Source organism: Poromitra crassiceps (assembly GCF_964638095.1).
Source record: "Poromitra crassiceps genome assembly, chromosome: 4".
NCBI classification, from domain to species: Eukaryota; Metazoa; Chordata; class Actinopteri; order Beryciformes; family Melamphaidae; genus Poromitra; species Poromitra crassiceps.
In genome coordinates this window covers 2,573,937-2,596,486 of record NC_139626.1, presented here as the reverse complement: position 1 = coordinate 2,596,486, position 22,550 = coordinate 2,573,937, and the positions used below count along the sequence as shown (strand labels likewise).

Genomic DNA, 22,550 nt, shown 5'->3' with positions numbered 1-22,550 from the left:
TTACTAAGTAGTTTGAACTACTTTTTCTGCATCTTGTAATTTCCTAACATACATTTCTCCCAGGGTAGCTTTGCTGCAACTGAATCTAATTACATTGCAGAGTTTGAGTATCTAGATTATTTTATGATTATGTTAAGCTGCCAGTGTTTTCTGCTCCATACTGACATGTATACCGGTAGATGACATTCCTACTCCTCCATTAAAACAGGTTTATGCACTGATAATCTACTGCACATGCCCTGTGCACAAACAAACACAACAGATAAATGGTAAATAGTGTGATTGGCATGCCTCAGTCTTAAAAATTCAAAAAGTCAAAAATTACCAGTGTTTTAATTGTTGAAACGTGGTTAGATTTATTCATAATTATTTTACAAACATGAAGTACACATTTAACCCAATATAACATTTGATACACCCTTGTAAAGGATGAATTTGTAATATAACACAGCTTGAGCAGCACAGTTTAAGTCGTCTGGGGAAAATAAAATAATAATAATAATAATACCATTTCCTGAATAAGTTGTACCTTGCAACTGACATCTATCTTACAGCTCTATTTAAAGCACTTGGAATGGATTACATGTCTTCAATGGATCAGGCCTTGTCTGAAAATCACGTTAAGAACACCAGATAATTGTCATTGGATTTTGTCCTTGTCCACACTGGCCACTAGACATAATTCATACAAATTATAACAATCTTCATTCCTCCACTCCCTGTCTTCATCTACCCTAGAATAAAACTATACATTTCAGCACTGTTGTCTGACAGTCACAGTTCCTGTTTCAAATCAGTAAGAAATAGGTGATTCACAGCACGGTTCCGTCTGCCATATGAATTCAGCAGACTCTGCCCAAGGTGTGGGCAACCTGGAATACTCTCCCTGCGTCTCCTTTATTCATCCACACCTAATTAGTGTGAAAGTGTTCCCCAGTGAGAAGAACTGAGTTACCGGTCAAAGTTAACATTCATACATGTCCTTTCTTGAGTAGAAATCAATGGCATGTGGGATATTTTTTATTGCAATGACATTTTGACTTTGTTTCCCGTAAAGCATTCTCTCAAGAAGGCGTAATCAGTCATTCACCATGCATATTGCATAAGGTCTATTTTGCAAGCTGGAATGAATCAGCATTACTGGATGATTTCACTGGTCGTGCAACTTAATTGTTCTGTTGGGTTGGGACACACGTGCATGAAGCATCCGCCCTGAATCCTCCTTAACACCTCGCCGATTTGGTTGGTTTGATTTGACCCTACCTCTATTGGCTGCTGATGGTTGGACGTCATACAGGAGGCATGAGGAAGTATCCAGTAAAAAGAGCTGCCTTTGTCATTGTCCTCACCTTTTTTGCCCACAGCTATTTGTTTGGAACAAACCTCTCACCTACAGACCAATGATGGTTAAGTTTATTCAATCACATGTCATCACACTGAAACTGCAAGTCACTGTTTACACATTGAGCGCTTGGCAAAATACAATGCATTTTAATATTCGGAACTTTTTAACCATCGGTGGATTATGAGTCAAAGAAGGGTCCCTGAGCACAGGTACCTAGTAAGGGCCCCAGCCACCACAACAAGAAATGATTGCAAATGATTGCATCAAGTAAATGGCACACAAGTATGCAGAGGCAATCGCACAATGTTGCCTGAATCTCAACTCAGGATTTACAGCTCAGAATTTACACACTCAAAGCCAACAACGTGTTAGAAAAACACATCTGTATCTCATTTTTTAATCTGTTTAACTCGTACATTAACTATTTTTAACATGTAAAATCCTCTGATTGCATTGTTCCAAAATCTACTGTATGGTCTTGGTCTGCTAGCTATGAGTCAGTGGACCGTACTCTGACAGATCAGGAGAAAAACACCGTAGCTGCTAGCTATGAGTCAGTGGACCGTACTCTGACAGATCAGGAGAGAAACACCGTAGCTGCTAGCTATGAGTCAGTGGACCGTACTCTGACAGATCAGGAGAGAAACACCGTAGCTGCTAGCTATGAGTCAGTGGACGGTACTCTGACAGATCAGGAGAGAAACACAGTAGCTGCTAGCTATACAGTAGAGAGGCAAAGTGACCGCCTACCTCCTGCTTCAGCACTGTACCAGAATTTCATCCGCCATTTATTTTCCCATAGACATTTCGTAAAATTCTTATAAAAAATAGTTTTACTTGTTCAAGCCAAACGGTTCAGATATATTTAGAAACAGGGGAGACCACATAACATTTCACTCGGACCAAAACGTAAAATAAATTGGGGATTTAAAGAAAATATTTTTTCAATGTAGTTTTTTTTTAGTTTTGGTCCGAGTGAAATGTTCTATGGTCTCTCCAGATTCTAAATATAGCTGAACTCAGGGGCGTAGGCAGAAATTCAATTATGGGTGGGCCTGGAGAAAATTGGTGGGGCAATTGCATGACGAAATTTTGCGCGGGAAGCGCGCAAAAATAGATGTCATGAAGTCGTCATGCATTAGACTCTGGAGATGATGTGCCCTGCGTTTTTAAGCTACAAAACCATTAGCTAGCAAGGCAGCAGCAAGTTTGCCTCTAGAAAACAACCAATACATTTTTTTTTTTTTTTTTTTTTGGTGGGCCAGGGTAAGAAGTGGGTGGGCCTGTGCCTACCCGGGCCCACCCGTAGAAAGGCCCCTGGCTGAACTATTTGGTTTGACGAAAGTAAAACTATTTTTATAAGCATTTAACGAAATGTCTATGGGAAAATAAATGGCGGGTAAAAAATCTCTGGTACAGTGCTGAAGCAGGAAGTAGGCGGTCACTTTGCCTCTCTATATGAGTCAGTGGACCCTACTCTGACAGATCAGGAAAGAAAAACAACATTTTGGGGTCTTCATAAACCGTATGACTTTACATTACAAGGTTTTTCGACAATAATGCAGCGCTTTACTGCTAAATCGCTATAGAATACTCACTTTGACAGTGCCATGGTGACACCAATGTTTAGATCAGTGTTTCTCAACTGGTGGGTCGCGGGGCCATTTTGAGTGGGTCACGGATGTGTGCATGAGAAAAAAAAAGTGATTGTAGTCATTGAGGACACTGGCATCCGCGGCCAACGTTACTGTCTTTCAGAGGCTGTAGTGGGCTCATTTTTAAAGCCAGAGTGAAGATACAGTACTGGTACCATATAAAAATAGAAAAGCTAAGGTATCCGTTGGTGCCAACATGCCATGCTAGCTTGTTGCGAAGGTGGCTAAATGACGCTACAAAGTTAGGCTAAACTCTGAAAATTCGGTTGCAACTTAAATGTAGCATGAACAGCATTGTTCAGAATTAACTACCTAATTAATCACATAAATGACAGATGAACAGCAAAAAATCAGAAACGTAACACCGGGGTTACGGTGCCATGCAAGAGGTTAATGACTAAGGAAAAATGTGGGTCGTGAGACTAGACCAGTTGAGAACCACTGGTTTAGATTATTACAGGGGCTAATTTCAGAGCTTTGTGGTGGATAAAAATGACTAAGCCCTTTGACTGAAGGGCAGTAGCCTAAATGTATCAGGCTCTGGCTTAGGGGCCCCCTGAGCTCTGGGGCTCCTGGGCCTGTGCCCAGTTGGCCCGTACAGTAAACCATCCATGTTTTAACGTGTAATACTTAGGACTTTGAAACCCAGTAAGCTCTGTCTGTTTCCTGTCCAAAGTGGTCGATACATGGCTGCCATGCACCCACTGTCTGTTCAGCAGGCAGTGCCTTATTAAGCAACAAGGTGTTTTCCAGTGATTTTACAACGGCTAATAGGCGTTCTTAGCCCCGCTTATTGCATTTATAAAACGGTTACTACTGTATAGCCTACCTGGTAGGGTTTCAGCAACAACAAAAATGCAATATTGATCAACAAATAATCGCTAAGCAATGTAGTCCTTCAGCCGTGACTTTAGCGGAATGGTTGCCAAGCAACATACAGACGCAGCAACACAGAGGGCGCTGTTTGGCGCAGTAATACTGTGATGCGGTCACAGGTGTGTGTTTATAGAGTATTTTACAACGACTTTCGAACGCGCATCAGCCCATCATAATCAAGGCCCGGAACTGTCCGTTTTATAAAGAGTTATTTACACACTCAGATAGAAGTGTCTGTCTCATCTGCGATCTCTGAAGGACGATTCCCAGTCAGTCACTGCAGAGGCAGCTGGGGGAGTGAAGACCCTGGCCTCCAGGAAGACGCAGTATGGTCACTTTCACCTGAAAACACACATACGGCATTTACCTCTGACACACACACACAGATGTCATGGTCACTCGCGCGCGCGCGCGCGTGTGTGTGTGTGTGTGTGTGTGTGCGTGCGTGTGTGTGTGTGTGTGTGTGTGTGTGTGTTAAAAACAGAATACCTGGTTCTTGTGTATCTTGCTAAGGTAGATGTTGAACTCCTCCACGCTGCTGGTATGCAAATCATTGATGGCCAGAATTTGGTCTCCTTTGTGGAACATGCATATCGTCTGTGGCTGGCCTGTCCACCCAGACACACTGCCATACAGGCATACACACCCCCACACACACACACACACACACACACACGCACACACACACACACACACACACACACACACACACACACACACACAAACACACACACACACATTCACACATTCTCACTGATTTTAATACAATTTTGATCAAATAAAACATGTAAGAGAAACACATCAAAGCAGGCTATTATATCTGAAAGAACATAGGCACTTTATCACTCTGATATTGTGCTTTGCGATGAGATAAATGGTCCTATACTTTCTGAGAAATACATCTACATCCCAGTGTTGTAGTACTCAAGTTGTCCTCTACATCCCAGTGTTGTAGTACTCGAGTCGTCCTGGACTCATTTCCAGGACTCGTGACTCGACTTGGACTTGAGCACTGATGACTTGGGCTTGGATTTGAACTTCATGCATTCTGACTCGGAAGTTGGAGACTCGGACTCTGACTTGTTATGAAGACTTGTTGATGAAGACTGTTTTTTAGTTTAGTTTATTTTTTTAATAGGCCCTAATAATTTGGCATAAGATAATGATAGCTATATTAATACTGTGACATTATCCAATTTCGTGCAAGGGCAGTGTGTTGCAACTTCCACCTACATGCGGATTGGCGCTCATGTAGCTACAGTAACTCCGGACTCGGAGACGCACGCAGACTCTGTCTCGGACATGGACCCATGGTAATGGGTACTTAACTTGGACTCCTCTTTGGTGACTTGGACTCGGACTTGAACACTGGGGACTGGAGACTCGACTCAGACTCGGGACATAGTAAGTAACTTGACTACAACATTGCTACCTACATACCATGGTTTCCCATCCACATCTGTAAGTGTCAGATGTTTCTTCAAATCTGCCCGGCTGATCTCAATGTCTTTTTCTCCTGGGGTCAATTCGTCAAACCTTGAAAGAAAAAGAAAATACAAACAAAGCCTTATTTGAAGATATTGTTATCATTAAAAATGACTGGTAATTAACTGACTCCATTACCGTAATTCAAAGCTACCAAATGCCTACTTATAATGAAGTAACACTGACGAATGATGGCACTTCTGAATCTCTAGGTTTTATTTTTCTATACCCTTAGAATTCGGTGTGTCTTCTTCACTGTCCCCGGACCAAATGGTTAGGCAAAAAGAGGCAAGAATCCATTATTCTGGCATACATGTTGTGGTTTTCATAGTTTCCTCTGGTGCATTCCTTTCTATTCTGGCATCAAATTGGAATATTCATGTCGTTTGCTGTCAAATGGCACTGCCAGTGCTAGCACTAAAAGGCTTAAAGTGCTTTTTATTTTGCCTCCAATCTAACCGGAGCAGCAACATGCCAATGTGCATCACCTTCATGTACTGCTATGGGTGTGTCATAATGCACCGTGAATATGTTTCTGTCTACTTTTATTTTTTAATCTGCAACTAGTAGCAAACTTGTCTCTGACTTTCTGACTTGCAGTATTCTATTAGGCTGCTACATGAAATTTCAGAGTTTATCAGATAAACCCAACATGACATGAATTAATAGCACAACATTATTTGGTCATTTCCTTAATTTCAAATAATGTACTGTAGCTTTTGAATGAGTGCGATTATAAGATATCACTTTATTGTCAGACAGAGTCCGAAATTTGTCTTGCATCCTAAGACACTTCACTTCACTTCAATACACGTAATCGACAACAAAAAACAAAAACAAGAGACAAGAAAAGTGGCTGCAGTGCTTCCTTAGTCCCTACCTAGAGCCGCTAACCTGATTTAACAGTGCTTCCTTAGTCCCTACCTAGAGCCTCTAACCTGATTTAACAGTGCTTCCTTAGTCCCTACCTAGAGCCTCTAAGCTGATTTAACAGTGCTTCCTTAGTCCCTACCTAGAGCCTCTAAGCTGATTTAACAGTGCTTCCTTAGTCCCTACCTAGAGCCTCTAACCTGATTTAACAGTGCTTCCTTAGTCCCTACCTAGAGCCTCTAAGCTGATTTAACAGTGCTTCCTTAGTCCCTACCTAGAGCCTCTAACCTGATTTAACAGTGCTTCCTTAGTCCCTACCTAGAGCCTCTAAGCTGATTTAACAGTGCTTCCTTAGTCCCTACCTAGAGCCTCTAAGCTGATTTAACAATGCTTCCTTAGTCCCTACCTAGAGCCTCTAACCTGATTTAACAGTGCTTCCTTAGTCCCTACCTAGAGCCTCTAACCTGATTTAACAGTGCTTCCTTAGTCCCTACCTAGAGCCTCTAACCTGATTTAACAGTGCTTCCTTAGTCCCTACCTAGAGCCTCTAACCTGATTTAACAGTGCTTCCTTAGTCCCTACCTAGAGCCTCTAACCTGATTTAACGGTGCCTCGCTAGTCACTATATTGTGGGATGAGCATCTGGTTCAGGTTCATCACAGCCAGCACTTCCAAACCTGAGCAAACCCCACTCACTTGAACAGGATCAGATGAGGAGAAGACTCTCTCCACAGCTTGATTATGGACATTTCTAATATCATGTATTTGTAGAAGTCACGAAAGCCAGCCGGACCTGACCTCTGTCCTGCAGCACTGTGCTGATCAGCTGGTCCATCTCAAAGACTACACACCTGTCGCCTTGACCTCTGTCTCAAAGACTACACACCTGTCGCCTTGACTTCTGTCTCAAAGACTACACACCTGTCGCCTTGACCTCTGTCTCAAAGACTACACACCTGTCACCTTGACCTCTGTCTCAAAGACTACACACCTGTCGCCTTGACCTCTGTCTCAAAGACTACACACCTGTCGCCTTGACCTCTGTCTCAAAGACTACACACCTGTCGCCTTGACCTCTGTCTCAAAGACTACACACCTGTCACCTTGACCTCTGTCTCAAAGACTACACACCTGTCGCCTCACACACCTGTTGACCTCTGTGGTCATGAAGTCCTTCCAGCACCTTGTTCTGTCCTACCTAAACTCCATCACAGACCCACAAGCGGTCTCAGAAAATGATGGCCGACCCCACACCCATCCAGGACACAAACTCTTCAGGTTCCTCCCCCATGGCAGAAGACTGATGTCTTACAGTAGTTACAGTACCAGAACCTCATGTCACAGGGACAGCTTCTACCCAACTGCCATCCGCCTCTTCAATGAGACCTGAAAGCTCCATCGTCTGCTATTGATCTGATCGCTGCACTGCATACTGCGCCAAGTCAAATTCCTCGTTTGTGATATGATTACTCACTATGGCTATTAAAATGAATCTTGAATCTTGAATGTCACTGTTGGCAGTTTTTTTTTTGGCTTGATTTTTCTTTTTTAATTCAGGGTCTATTTCTTATATAATAATGGCAATACAGTACAATACAATACAATAATGAATGTCACCTTTGCTTTTCAAGTCTGTGCTTCTGTGCACCCAGCACCTCGACAGGGGAGGCAGGCCCGTTCTCACTGGACGTGCTGCTGGAGTCTGTCAGCAACTCCTTAGAGTCTCTCTCTTTCAGGCCCTCTCTGTAAAAGCATCACAAATTAATTACATTCACATCATTTGCTATATTTTATGAAAGATGTTCTCAGCTGTTTAGACAATTTGCTGGAACACTTGCTCTGACACTTAGCAAATTAATTGGGATTTTGGATGATTTTCTCATCATGCCCTCTTTCCTCTAACAACCAATTTAGGTTTCTAGCACATAGCTGCTCACTCAAATAGCACAATGGACGTCAAATCCTCGAACATGTTTCAACTACATTCATCTAGTGAGTGACTGCTGGTGAATAGAGCAACAGACATCTAGTGACTGCTGGTGAATAGAGCAACAGACATCTAGTGACCGCTGGTGAATAGAGCAACAGACATCTAGTGACCGCTGGTGAATAGAGCAACAGACATCTAGTGACTGCTGGTGAATAGAGCAACAGACATCTAGTGACCGCTGGTGAATAGAGCAACAGACATCTAGTGACTGCTGGTGAATAGAGCAACAGACATCTAGTGACCGCTGGTGAATAGAGCAACAGACATCTAGTGACCGCTGGTGAATAGAGCAACAGACATCTAGTGACTGCTGGTGAATAGAGCAACAGACATCTAGTGACCGCTGGTGAATAGAGCAACAGACATCTAGTGACCGCTGGTGAATAGAGCAACAGACATCTAGTGACCGCTGGTGAATAGAGCAACAGACATCTAGGGCAGAGGTCTTCAAAGTGGAAGGCCTCCCCAGGGGGGCTCCAAACAGTTCCAAGGGAGGCGAAGTGAATGGAAGTGGAAAAAAATATGACAGTAGTTATTACATTATATCAAAAGGAGATCACATCGAATAGCCTAAATGTGTGTGATTATTTGGTTAAAGAGATAGTCCAGAGATACATGGTAAATGGTAAATGGCCTGCATTTATATAGCGCCTTTATCCAAAGCGCTTTACAATCAGTAGGTACATTCACCGATGGCGGCAGGTTACCACGCAGGGTGCTGGCACACCATCAGGAGCAATCAGGGGTTCAGTGTCTTGCCCAAGGACACTTTGACATGCAGACTGGAGGAGGCGGGAATCGAACCACCGACCTCTTTTATCCAAAGCGATTAGTGGACGACCCGCTGTACTTCCTGAGCTACAGCCGCCCCAAGATACAGTAGTACTGTGGAATTTTACTGTTTTTCCCCACTTTCCCAGAGTCTGAAACAAAGAAATACCTTCAGACACACCTTTTTTATAGTCTGAAACGCTCTTGTCTCAATTGTTGAGATCAAATAGATGTTGGGACCAAATGACATCATCATAAATCGAAACTAGCAAGCCAGTGTGTGTGTGTGTGTGTGTGTGTGTGTGTGTGTGTGTGTGTGGGGGGGGGGGGGGGGGGGTGTTTGGGGGAGGCCCACAGCCGCAGACTTTGAAAACCCTGATCTAGGGGGGAAACCATGTGACAACCTGGGAGAGACAGTTTGCTATCACGTTTGCATGATGACATATTATTGACCCTCGTGCTCAGACTGTATGCAGACATCTTTTCTTCGATGTGTTGGCACAGAGGTTTACCACAAAAAACAGCTCATCCACACATCAGTGCAAAAGGCAATACTACACAAATGTAGTCTAACAGAGTTTCAGTCAGGAAGACTATAATCTGTACTCGACACTTGCTCACACGCTGCTCACACGCTCAAAAATAAACCCGTCAACTTCCGGGCTTCATTGAATAATCAGCTGTTTGCCGCCTGGTCTCTTTTATCCAATAGCATAGCGTCACATCACCTCTCACCCCGCACACCTCCATTGTAAGCCTATCGCATTGCTTTTCACCACCCATCGTAAGCCAATCACATGGCTGTTGTCCTCTTAAATATGCTTTTCCTATCCCATTCAGCCTCTCAACATTGCTGCTGTCAGTCTCGCACCCTCCACCTCCCCCTCTCTCCACCCAGCAGACCCATCTGAGTCATCAGATTCTTCAGTCTGAAGAGTCTCATCAGTCTCAGAAGGAGAGGCTTCACCATCACCACCACCAGTATCTAGACTCTACAGGGTGGTATGTCTGGATGCTGCTCTGGGCTGATGCAGCTCTATCTCACTATCTCCCTGTGGTGTCTAAAAGCACCAAAGACTATTAACAATACCTAATTCTCATATTTTCTGTAATGCATCATTCATTAGCTATTGTAATAAATATTATTGTATTCGTTCACTGGTCTCTAGTCTCTCCTGATTGAAACATGATTTGGCACCAAATTCAATCAGCCAGACAACACAGCAGAGACCTCCATGTTGCATTTGAAGCCAATGGAAGTGACAAGGACACAGAGCAGCTGGCCCAGACAGGAACATGTCGGGAGCCTCTGGGTCAATAATGCAATGGCCTGGGTCCATACCGTAAGAGAGCAACATCTGATCTGCTGCCTGGGTCCATACCGTAAGAGAGCAACATCGGATCTGCTTAAATCTGTACTCGCGACCTTTCATGCCTATAAGAAATCAAAAATGATTTCAATGTTGTGTATAATATAGGTCGTGAAAAAGCTGTTTTCAGACAATATGCTGTATAGCGTATACTGCTTGCTACATGACCACCCCTACACCATATTCCTTATAGCAGTAACACCTGACACAGCATTCTGCTGTGGTTACGGGTACGACTACACTGCGTATTGAATCACCAAAGTCCCTGTTACAGTATCAAATGTTCTCAAGGGCATTATGTCTTCAATGCAAGTCATGTATGTTACTTTAAGTGGTTATTCTGCTTATTGGCTGGCACACGCACAGGAAGGCTTTTTGCCATGAGCTAGCAAGCTGCCAAACATGTTCTCTGTGAGTGGAGCCCATTACTGAGCCAACATTACAATTATAAACCAACAGCTGACTGACATAGCAGGTTCAACTTGACCTGCAATCAATAGCACACATTCTTTTGATCACAACAGAGGCTTGACACAGTTTGTCATACAGATGGACTCATCGACAGTAGCCTGTGTTCGCTGTTCTACAGTCAACATTTTGACCAAGTAGAAGATATTTTTTCACGTCAAGTAAAAGTTTTCGACTCATATTCTACTTCTGAAAACATAGCACAACTTTTATTTATGTATTTATTTATTTATCTATTTATTTATGTATTTATTTATTTATGTATGTATGTATTTATTTATTTATTTATTTATTTATTTATTTATGTATTTATCTATTTATTTATTTATTTATTTATCTATTTATCTATTTATCTATTTATTTATTTATCTATTTATTTATTTATTTATTTATTTATTTATTTATTTATCTAAATTGGAGAATTGATGAACACCTGCACACTCAACAAAATTTTTCTTTTATGTAGTTTGGAGGCACACTATCAAACACAAATTGAGTGTTGTTCTAGCATTTCAATTGCACCTTTGCATTACCAGTAATATGACAAAGTGAAATTGCCATGTTAGAAGCCATTTTGAGATCAATCATGTCTCAATAGTCGAGTTGTGAGACTGAATTGTAGCGCCGTCACCATGTAGCAGCTCCCACACAGTGGTTAGGGGGGTAGGTGACCTGCATCAGGATGTCAGACAGCTAAAGTGAACACAACTTGCTGAACAGGTTCTAAGCTACTGTTGCTGGAGTCTTATCTCCTCACTGGGTTCAGAGTGTCAATAGTGTCAAGAACAAAAGCACTGTTGTCAGTGGCGTCTGGGTCAATGAGGCTCTACTGCTGTTACCTCTGCTGAGTGGACTATTTCGGTATCTAGGGCACTGACAAAGAGAGTGCAGGGCTGTGACAGTGAAGACAAAGAAAAGTCAAAAATACACATGGCGCTGATGTTCTAGGGAGGTGTGTCAGAGGTGAACAGTCGTCTCAAGGAGGAACCGAGGACAAAAAAGGACCCGCACTTCATTCGAGATCTACCTGACGTCAGAGGTTGACTCCTCGTCACACGTGGACAGCTGTGTCTTCAGCTTGTTAAAGACTTGAGTGACGGCTCGCGTTAGAGTTCCCCCAGTATCTCCTTCCACTTCACTGTCCCTGCAAGTGTGCAAGAATCAGACCAAAAACAAGCGGCTATTAAACTGATAAGTGTCCAAAAGGCCTCGAATCCATTCTGAGCGACATGAAGCCATACTTACAATGCTTTAGCCAGTAGTTCATCACGTTTAGCCTCCTGCATAGCTTGACATCTACTGTATCACACATACGTACAGACAAACAAACATAAATCAATATGTTCATGCTGAAGCCCAGACAGGACAGGCTGTAAGGTTATAACTCCTGAGGGTGTCTGTCTGGTGATGAAGGCTATCATATCTGAAATGTGTTGGTTGTTAACATTATTATTCTCTATTATTCTCGAAAAATAGCTGAATTATTATTATTGTTATTATTTGTTTCTTTTTCCCAGATCTTTCTCCCGTTTTCTCCCCAATTGCACTTGTTCAATTCCCCTTGATTCGCCTGCAGTTGACCGATCTGGGGGGGGAGTTGTAAACTAGCACATGCTTCCTCCGATACATGTGCATTCCCCAGCCGCCTCTTTTCACCTGACAGCGAGGGGTTTCACCGGCAGGACGTAGGGCATGGGAGGATGATGCTATTCCCCCCAGTTCCCCTCCCCCGCGAACAGGCTGACCCCGACTGACCAGAAGAGGTTGCTAGTGTAGCAACCACGACACATACCCTTAATCCGGCTTCCCACCCGCAGACACGGCCAATTGTGCCTGTATGGACGCCTGACCAAGCCGGGGGTAACACGGGGGCTCAAACCTGTGACCCTCGTATTGGTAGGCAGGGAATCTACCGCTGCACCACCCAGACGTCCTATAGCTGAATTATTTCATCCTCTTGGTTAAGGTTGCATACATTATGCAGATACATCTCTGAATATCATACATGCATTTAGTTTTTATGTAGATTATTGAAGTAATCAAATACATGAAATGAACACCGGCACATAGTGTATACATGACAATAATGAACACTCACACTTCCTCCATGCTCATGTAGTGACTGCTGTCATCCTCACCACCTTCCTCCTCCTCATCCTCACTTATCTACAGAATGCCAATAAGAAGTTTCAAAAGTAGTACATCACAATTTGGGAGGTGATTTAATTAAACCAATATATTTGCCCACATATGCTACCTACACTTGACATCACTTTTGCTGATGTGCTGTTGTTTACCTGTTGGTTTCTGTAGGATCTTGGGTAGTCATAGATTGGATTCAGAGGATTCAGAGGTGCTGACCTCGGTCTTCCGCCACGATCTACATACTGCCGGCCAATGACAAAACCATATGGAATTTGTCACAGGAAAAAGATACGCTAAAAACCTCCAAGTCTGTAATACAATACCGAAAGAGTGAGTGTCCCTGATATTTTGTGCATTCAGAGTAGACTGTGTTTATGCTTTCTAAAGCTGCAGCCAAGAGGAGAGAACGCCACATGCAAACGACCAAACAACAAGAAATATCCAATCAAGGCGAAGCTTTGCACCTTTCGTATCTCTGACTGTGTGTTTGTGTGTTTGCACCTTTCGTATCTCTGACTGTGTGTTTGTGTGTTTGCACCTTTCGTATCTCTGACTGTGTGTTTGTGTGTTTGCACCTCTCGTATCTGTGTGTTTGGAGGCGGGTCAGACATGGACCGCGGTTTCACATCTGGCTGAAAAAGAAAAGAAAGCACCCTTTAAGAACCAGTAATAGAAATAACATAACTATAATGGTTGTTAATAGTTAAGAGTGTGCTTGTTAATATAGTTAAAAACCTAAAAAACTGATTTATGTATGCTTTCACCCATATCATATAATAACAGTCTTGCAAAAAATAATTTAGGTTGATATTTATTGAGAATTAATGATTTATTTATTCATTTGTTTATTTGCATTGAGTGATTGCACACTTAATTTTTACAAGTGCAACACAGCTGAGCTCCATGAAATCATAAAAATAGACAAAAATGCATTGCAGAAACTATTGCCAACTTGTTTTATATACTTAAGCACAGTGAACAGAATTAAATTGGAGCGTGTTGCAGTCTCTCTACTTAAGGCTAATCTAATCATGGGGTAGAATGTCAATCTATTTTACTATTTTCTTGTCTATTAGACAAGACCAAGGAGAAGCCCAGTGGATGGGATTGCATCAACTGCATGGTGTAATTATTCCATAACTTTGCTCCAATTCTGAAAACACAACATTGTAAATAGTGGTGAGGACATGTTTGGGTGAGGACATGTTACTTACAGGTTCAGAGTCAGCAGACTTCGTTTCATATGCCTCATATACCTCACATCCCTGCACAAAAAGAAATGCAGCTGTCAATTACAATGTCAAATGTTACAATGTTACTGTGTGCATGTAACCAGTCACATTGTCAAGAGAATGCATACAAAGAATGAATTCTGGACATTCCCGATTTCCTTTCCAGGCACTGTGGCAGAACGTTTGGGGTCTGAAACGACCTGAAATGACAAGAAGGGAGAGAAGTCTGTTTTGGGGGGGTGGTACTGTACTGTATGAATGGGGTTCTGCCATAACAGATAGATCTATCTGATAATAGACAAGATCAAGTGGTAACTAATGTGTTCTAGGTACTGGGATCGCATTACTGATACTTCAACAAGCGCCCACGGCACAGTGGTGTGGCCATTGAGCCTTAATGCTCAATTAATGCTCAATGTGGTGCATTAAGGCTGTGGTGCCTTAATGCACCACAGCCACTCCCACCACCCACGTCCCCCTAGTGGCTAGGGACTAGCCACTTCCCCTTAACCTGACGCTGCCAGATGGATGGGGTTTGCTTCACATTTGTTTCACTCAATACCGCACCATCTGGCGGAGTCAGGTTAACTTCCCCTACCCACCCTTCGAATCCCGACTGCTACAACCTTCCTGAATCCTATCCCTAGCTATGGCGCCTTTTCCTCCCCCCACCACCCGCATCCCCCTAGCCACTCCCCCTACCCACCCTTCCCACCTTCCTATCCCCAGCTACGGCTCCTCTTCACTAGCACCCCCCCCCACCCCCCGCTACCCCCGGTGGTACTAAAGGTGCTTTCCAAGGCGTGGCTCTGAGATGAGTTCGGAGTGAGAATGTGTTGCATGACCCCGCCTGGCTCTCCTGGCACAGCGCCGTGGGAAAATAAATGTTTTGTTGGATTCCTCAGAGACATTATGGGAATTTAGACTGTAGATTGTTGTGAGATTAGAGGCAGTAGATAATAGCTGTATGATTATTATTATTATTATAGTGATGCGGCATTGCGGTGCGTGACTCACTGTGAGTTATTATCAAGGTATGTTCATGGCTGTGTGACTTTACAAAATAGTTTACTGGAAAGGAAGAGGTGAATTTAGTTTATATTTACCCCAGTATTCGCTTGATGCTCATTAGACAAATCCTTTATTATAGTAAAAACAAAGTGAGACAAATTCAGTCAATGACAAATAGAGTTCTTGTAAACAGACATGACTGATACAATGGCACGCACTGCAAGAAAGTTTTCCTCTCTATACATCTGATATGTTATGTCAAATAAAGAAAGATCTAAATGTAGACTGACAACCTTCTGCAACTCTATTAATTCTATTGGCAGGTGAATTTAAGAATTTAAGCTGTACCACAATGTGCTGGTGGCTTTAGCATGCCATTAACATAGCAGCGTTCTTTTGCCATGTTGCAGCCTGACTGCCAAATGAAGTGAAGTTAGTTTACCTCACGACTGAGGATTTGATGCGGCCGGTTCTTCAATGCATCAAATAGGTCAGAGAACCAGTCGTCCACTTCACAGCTGGCAGCATGGAGAGATGGGGGGTTATTGGAAAACGCATCACTTTCATTTTCAGACTCCACAATTTGATAGTTATTACATTCCATTTTAAATTAAATTCCAAAATCACATTGACTAGAGAGTGGAGCTATAGCGAAATTGAGCAACAATTTAGAACGGTGAGCAGAGCGGAAGCCAAAGCCATTATCAGCTGATAGACTGTTGCTAAACAAAGAAGCAACGCCATCATTTCATGTTGATTGTGTTGTTTGACCTCCCCAAATAGCAAAAGGAGGGCAGGGGGTTCTTCAAGTGTTTTATGAGGTGTGAGACATGGTCAGCTCAACCTATAAAGCCCTGTTACAGCATGCCCACTATCACCTGAATGAGACATGGTCAGCTCAACCTAAAGCCCTGTTAGAGCATGCCCACTATCACCTGGTCAGCTCAACCTAAGGCCCTGTTACAGCATGCCCACTATCACCTGGTCAGCTCAACCTAAAGCCCTGTTAGAGCATGCCCACTATCACCTGGTCAGCTCAACCTAAGGCCCTGTTACAGCATGCCCACTATCACCTGGTCAGCTCAACCTAAAGCCCTGTTAGAGCATGCCCACTATCACCTGGTCAGCTCAACCTAAGGCCCTGTTACAGCATGCCCACTATCACCTGGTCAGCTCAACCTAAAGCCCTGTTAGAGCATGCCCACTATCACATGGTCAGCTCAACCTAAAGCCCTGTTACAGCATGCCCACTATCACCTGAATGCAATCCATGCATCTGCCACTGTTTGTCTATGCATGCAGTGACATTACGATCAAGAGCCAATCTCCCTGGAAAAGTCATATCAAATTACAGTGATTGTATCCATACATGTTCCAAAAATATAGGGATGCACCGATATGAGAATTTTGGCCGATGCCGATAACCGATATTAACATTGCTGTTATGGCCGATAACCGATATTTACCGATGTCGATATGATCTGTATAAAACCACATTTTTATGATCAACACATTTTGTACATACTGAAAAACACATGTTAACACTGAATTTGAAAAAGTTATGCATTTCTTTATTTGCAAAGCCTTTGGAAAAGCCCATAAATCATAGATTTACTGCATTATTTCATATCAATGTGAAGAATTTGGCTGATAATGATAACCGATATTAACATAGCAACATCTGACCTATACCGATATGACCGATATGTTAAAAAATGAGTAACATCGGCCGATACGATATGATTGCCGATATATCGTGCATCCCTACAAAAATATATAGAGCTATTAGTCAAATGATGAGTGATTGAACTATAGCTTTGTCGCCATTTGGGGCGAACTTCACAAAACTCAGCTGACAAAAAAATGAAAAAATCCAAGGATCTTAAGAGGATGGACAGCAGAGTAGACAGAGTTTGAATTCATCCAACCAATACTCACACACCAAATCTAACCATTTCAAATGCCATGATGATAACAATAATCCAAATGTCCGCTCAAATTGCCAGTCCAGAAGAAACTCCAGAAGTGGCATTACGGCCAGCACCTAGTATGTTTCTGGCTTAAGTGGATTTGATGGCTTCATGACCAAATTCCACATATTCTGTTACACCGCAAAGTAGAAAAATATAATAATAATCCTGATATACCACTCTGGGGTCAACGGCACCAGTCATATAATAATAATCCTGATATACCACTTTTTTCTGTTTGACTTTATGGTGTAATAGAATGTGTGGAAGTTGGCGACGCATGAATTCCACCTCAGAAGTGCTTTATCTTAACCATCAACACGAGCTGACTGACCTGTTCTCTCCGACGAGGAAGTAGTCCCGCTCACCAGCCTTGACATAGAGCACACAGGACGGGGAACACTTGAAGCTCTTCTGGATCCAGGCCCACTTCGGGTGGTTTTGAGGGCTCACAAATAACAGTGAGATCCTGATGGAAGGAAAGCCACCAGCTACAGACGTCATGTTGAAAAGACAGCAGACACACAGTCGTAACAAGAGGGGCTCTAGATGCTAAAGACAGCAGACACACAGTCGTAACAAGAGGGGCTCTAGATGCTAAAGCAAAGTTGAATTTAGTAGCCTACACCAGAGGTTCTCAAATGTTTTTCAGCCAAGGACCACTTACAAGATAGAAAATATACCGGGGACCCCCTCATTCTGATTTGTGATTTTGGGCTAAGCTTAATTGTTTCCGTAATGTGCTTGAGTTTTAAATTGATAGCTTTGTTAGATTAGAATGTAATCCATGAACCATTTTAGATTTAAAGCATCAAATATGTTTGTTGAACTATGAAGTTTTTATTTTTATTTTCCTGAAAACTTTTCGCGGACCCCCTTGCAAAGTGCCACGGACCCCTGGGGGTCGCCGGACCCCCATTTGAGAACCACTGGCCTACACTACCAGTCAAACGTTTGGACACACCTGATTGAATGTACTATGGCTTTTATTTCCTTAAAGCCATTTTGATCGAGAGGCAATTGTGCTTAGCTTTATCTATACAGGGGGAGTCTCTTTTTCAGGAGCGCCCTGTTCACATTCACACCTGGAAGCTGACCAGTACAACCACAGACTGACCTGCTGGCCACTGAGCAGCTCCCCTGGAGCGGTTGGGGATAAGGGGCTTGCTCAAGGGCACCTCAGAAGTGGTAATGACTTGAGGGGCAAGCGCTGCCTTTTCACTTTCCTCACCCAGATTTATGCTGTCGGTCCCGGGGATTGAACCGACAGCCTCCCGGTCTCAAGCTCACTTCTCTAACTTTAGGCCACCACTGCCCAATGCTTGACATTTGTTTTTGTTTTTGCTTAAAATGCTTGACGAATATAAATATTGAAGTTGATGCCTCCGTATGAATTGTTCTTCAAAGCCAGTTTGTCTTTCCACCAAGGCAAATGTTTGGATTTGTTTAACACCGTTTCTTTTATTTTTATCGCTGCATGATTCCATTTGTGTCATTTCATTGTTTCGATTTGCTATTAGGACTATTCTAAAATGTGGAAAATAGTCAAATAAATGACATGTCCAAACTTTTGACTGGTAGTGAATGTTGTATTAAAAATAGCTCAGTGGAATGAAAGGGATAGCCTGGGAGACTTGTGGAAGGATGCTGTTGTGAAAATGCACTTTGAGATATTGAGATAGCTCGGGTAGGGAACATACTGTGATAGGTCTATCCCTCCCAGTGGCTTGTCTTTGTGCTCTGCACTCCTGAAGTACTTGAGCTGGTGCTCCTGCTCGTTGACTTTGAACAGCACAAAATAGCGCCTTTTCCAAGATTTCTGACGGAGAAAGACGACGAGTGTCAATAGATGGAACAGAAAATGAAAAACAAAAACAAAAACCAAAGTGGATCTACAGCTTTTGTAAATCTCACCTCTGTCGTCAGCCGTCGAGAGGGAGGAGACTTGTACAAATATCCCGCTCTCATCTCTGATACCACGTCCACTGGCTTGTAGAACTGGCTCGTGTTTCCTCCTGGTGGAAAAAAAGAAGCCCATTGTTTTTCAATCTTCCACATCTCTGTTTGACACCATATTGTTTTACAAGAATATGCAACGCTTTTATTTCCATGGGTGTTGTTGTTTGGGGGGAATCCAGCCTGGGGTTTATTAAAAGGGGGATGGCCAAGATATGAAGGAAGAGAAAATAACTTTGGAACAAAATCTAGTCAAACATTAAACTTCTCCAAACAAAGCACATGCACATCAGCAAATGACTAAACTGTAGTAAGGATTCTGCATCTAATGACTCTTTTATGTGACTTGACAAAGTAATTTACAGTATAAACAAAAACTAGTTTTCTAAAGATTGAATACCAACAAATAATAATTACGAATAGATGCAAACAATGAAACAGATTTCTAGATGTGACATAATTACCTGAGGCCTTCCTGCTCATTGTGATGCCGCTGCAAAACAAAAATAACAACAGAGGAATGTCTCAGTCTCTTGTCTCTTCAAAACAATGTTAAAATAAACCAGGAGTGAAATAGCTAACCTTTCAAAGCAACACTTTTAACAGCGGTTTAAAAATAGATTCATCCCCCAGAGTTTAAACGGTTTAAACCAAGCCAAACACAAGGCTCCGCTCCATTCACAAGCAGAAGCCCAGGACAAATGCTGGTAACATTACACCTGTATGACAATGACAATCCAGTGCAGTTGTGGCCTCATTGCACACATTTATATCAGTCTAAGTACAAATATAAATCACTGAATTTGACTCTTCTCTTTATATCATTCCCAAGCCTTTAAGGCAGTTAAGTTGATCAATTCAGAAATTGTTAGGTTTTAAAGAAATTCACTGGGCTACTTGATTTCATGCAGAAACAAGAGAGCGTGGTTTGTCAAGCAAAATGAAAAAACATACTTTGTTTTCCGCAGCATGGGCGAATGCTAAAGGAATACCAAATAATACCAACAACCAATGTATCAGTGGAGCTCACCTGGCAAGAAAACATGCTTACCTGTGGAGGACTTGTAGAGAGATCCTGCTCAGTTCGTTCTCTTATGTCAAGTGCTGCTGCTATCCCAGGAACTGTCTGGGTTGTCCTGTAGCTGCTGCACCTGGTGAACCTGGTGAACATTCCTACTGCAATGTGGAGTTTCTGGTTTCTGGTTGCACAGTAATATCTGCGGTGTTGGTGAGGCGCACGATTCCAGGCAGCCTTCATTAGGGAAACCCCTCCTGTCAGAACATGGGGGGATTTTCATCAGGCCATTTTAGAAAATGCAGCTGCCTGGCACGTTTGTAGACAGCACATTGTGTGCTACACTTGCATAACACGGCTATCATGTGAATAGCTTGTCACTTCAATTTTGGCGATTTGATTCCATGTGTTAACCCATTGATACCTGATGCAGCATTTGTGTGTGTATCCCTTTAAGGCCGCGAACCGCGTTAACGCGGTTCGCGGTCTTAAAGGGATACGCACACAAATGAGGGATATACACGCAAATGCTGCATCAGGTATCAATGGGTTAAGCAGGCAGACATCAGGCGTTGGTGATGATAGTCAGGGAGGGAGGAGCGGATCATCAGCTCTGAGATTAGCCCTGTTCAGAATGCTGCTATAATATTCACATCATAGGATTCAGGTCATATGATCTGAATATACCAGCGTTCTGAAAAGGGCTACTCTGAGATGTGCTGAAGAAGGCAGGAGGCCAGGAGGCCAGGGGCAGAGAAAATAACAGAAAAACCACAGCAAAAAGGATCCACAGTGGAGCCATAGGTGCATGTATCAAGTTTAAAAGATATTCACCATGTTTATATGTAAAACTACATAATTAAATTGGGCGTCCGGGTAGTGTAGCGGTAGATTCCCTGCCTACCAACACACGGCGCCCGCAGGTTCGTGCCCCCTCATGTTACCTCCGGCTTGGTCGGGCGTCCATACAGGCACGATTGGCTATGTCTGCGGGTGGGAAGCCGGATTAGGGGTATCATGTGTCCTGGTCACTGCACTAGCGCCTCCTCTGGTCGATCGGGGCGTGGAAGGGAACTGGAGGGAATTAGCCAAGTACAACTGGGGAGAAAATGGGGAAAAATCAGAAGAAGAAAAATAAATAATAAAGTCTACCTAATTGAATTGAACACTTCGGTGACACAGTTGCAAGAAAAGATATACCATTTTGTGAACTTCATAAAGGTCTGATGAGTCATCGTCTTAATGATATGTGGTTGTGCTATGTGTCCCACCAGGTGGGACACCTCAATCAAGTGAAAAAATATATAAAGTTAAAAATATATACAAATTAATCTAAACATAGAGGGCCCCATAACAGAGAACAAAAAAAGCAGTTGGGATAAAAGTCATGTTGAAGTTGATCCTGTACATTAACACATATTATTTGACACAAGTGGGCCAGTGTGCACATGGCCTACAATAGACTGCCAGACATAGCAGGTGTGTGGTGAGAGAGGGGGAGAGAAAGAGATACTCATATACCATCTACTGTGTTAAAGGAACACTCCGCCCATTTTCAACCAGCTTTGTATCATTAGAACATCAGTAGTATATCAGAAAACTGTAAACGGTTTTGAAGTCTGTCATTTAATTTGACAGTTATTGAGTGTTAAAGTGTGGACCAGTGACATCATTGGTCCACACTAACTCAAATTAATAACTCATTAACTCAAATCAACTCTCAATAACTGTCAAACTAGATGAATGATGAATACATTTACAAAATTAAACCTTTTCCATATTATTCTATTTTTCTATTTTTCTATTCAAAACTTCCATTGCTACCTTTATATTATGTATCATGGCGTAATGTAGATTTTAATTGGTGTTTCTTGCATTATAGTCCTATATTGTTGTTTGTATATTGTTCTCCCTTTTAAGCCCACTTTGTTTCACTTTATTATCTATTTCCTTGGGCTTTTTTACATGGTTAATTATCAATTATGTGTGGATGTGCTCCACCCTGTGAGGTGGTGATTGTGTCACCTCCACCTATCAGCATAGAGCCCATCAGCCTATGACTGCGCTTGTGGTGTACTATATATATGGGCATTCTTCATCCACCAATCATTGCTGACCTGACGAAGATCCAGTGTGGATCGAAAACGTTTGTTTTTGAATTAAACTTTTTTGACATTTTGAGTAAGTGTGCAGGCTCTACCCTCTTTCATTTATGCAGCGTTTTTTGCTCCAGCCTTATTGCACCTTCCCGTGATGTGCGTATAAATCCCTCTTTTAAAGTGTGGACCAGTGACATCACTGGTCCACACTAACTCAAATTAATAACTCATTAACTCAAATCAACTCTCAATAACTGTCAAACTATTCATCATTCATCTAGTTTGACAGTTA

General features: G+C 42.5%; 1 protein-coding gene across 1 annotated transcript; it reads right to left on the bottom strand.

Annotated features, from left to right (window-relative positions):
• Nucleotides 1–344: 344 nt before the first annotated feature.
• Nucleotides 345–20,232, bottom strand: LOC310774423 (pleckstrin homology domain-containing family S member 1-like). The gene is made up of 18 exons (XM_083634495.1): nt 20,196–20,232; nt 19,609–19,637; nt 19,103–19,203; nt 18,889–19,007; nt 17,523–17,657; nt 15,661–15,736; nt 15,314–15,346; nt 14,336–14,407; nt 14,190–14,240; nt 13,551–13,607; nt 13,128–13,217; nt 12,929–12,996; nt 12,076–12,129; nt 11,858–11,974; nt 7,849–7,974; nt 5,317–5,412; nt 4,366–4,501; nt 345–4,218 (listed from the first exon to the last, which is right to left on the bottom strand). The coding sequence occupies exons 2-18, from the start codon at nt 19,625–19,627 to the stop codon at nt 4,147–4,149; spliced, it is 1,422 nt and encodes a 473-aa protein (XP_083490621.1). The 5' UTR covers nt 19,628–19,637; nt 20,196–20,232; the 3' UTR covers nt 345–4,146.
• Nucleotides 20,233–22,550: the final 2,318 nt, after the last annotated feature.

Bases quoted from the DNA above. Each gene is read 5' to 3' on its own strand.
- LOC310774423 (XM_083634495.1), bottom strand. The intron at 12,997-13,127 runs GTAAACAACAGC...GGCATTCTGTAG, and splicing joins GATCCTACAGAAACCAACAG to ATAAGTGAGGATGAGGAGGA. The intron at 12,130-12,928 runs GTGAGTGTTCAT...TGTGTGATACAG, and splicing joins TACATGAGCATGGAGGAAGT to TAGATGTCAAGCTATGCAGG.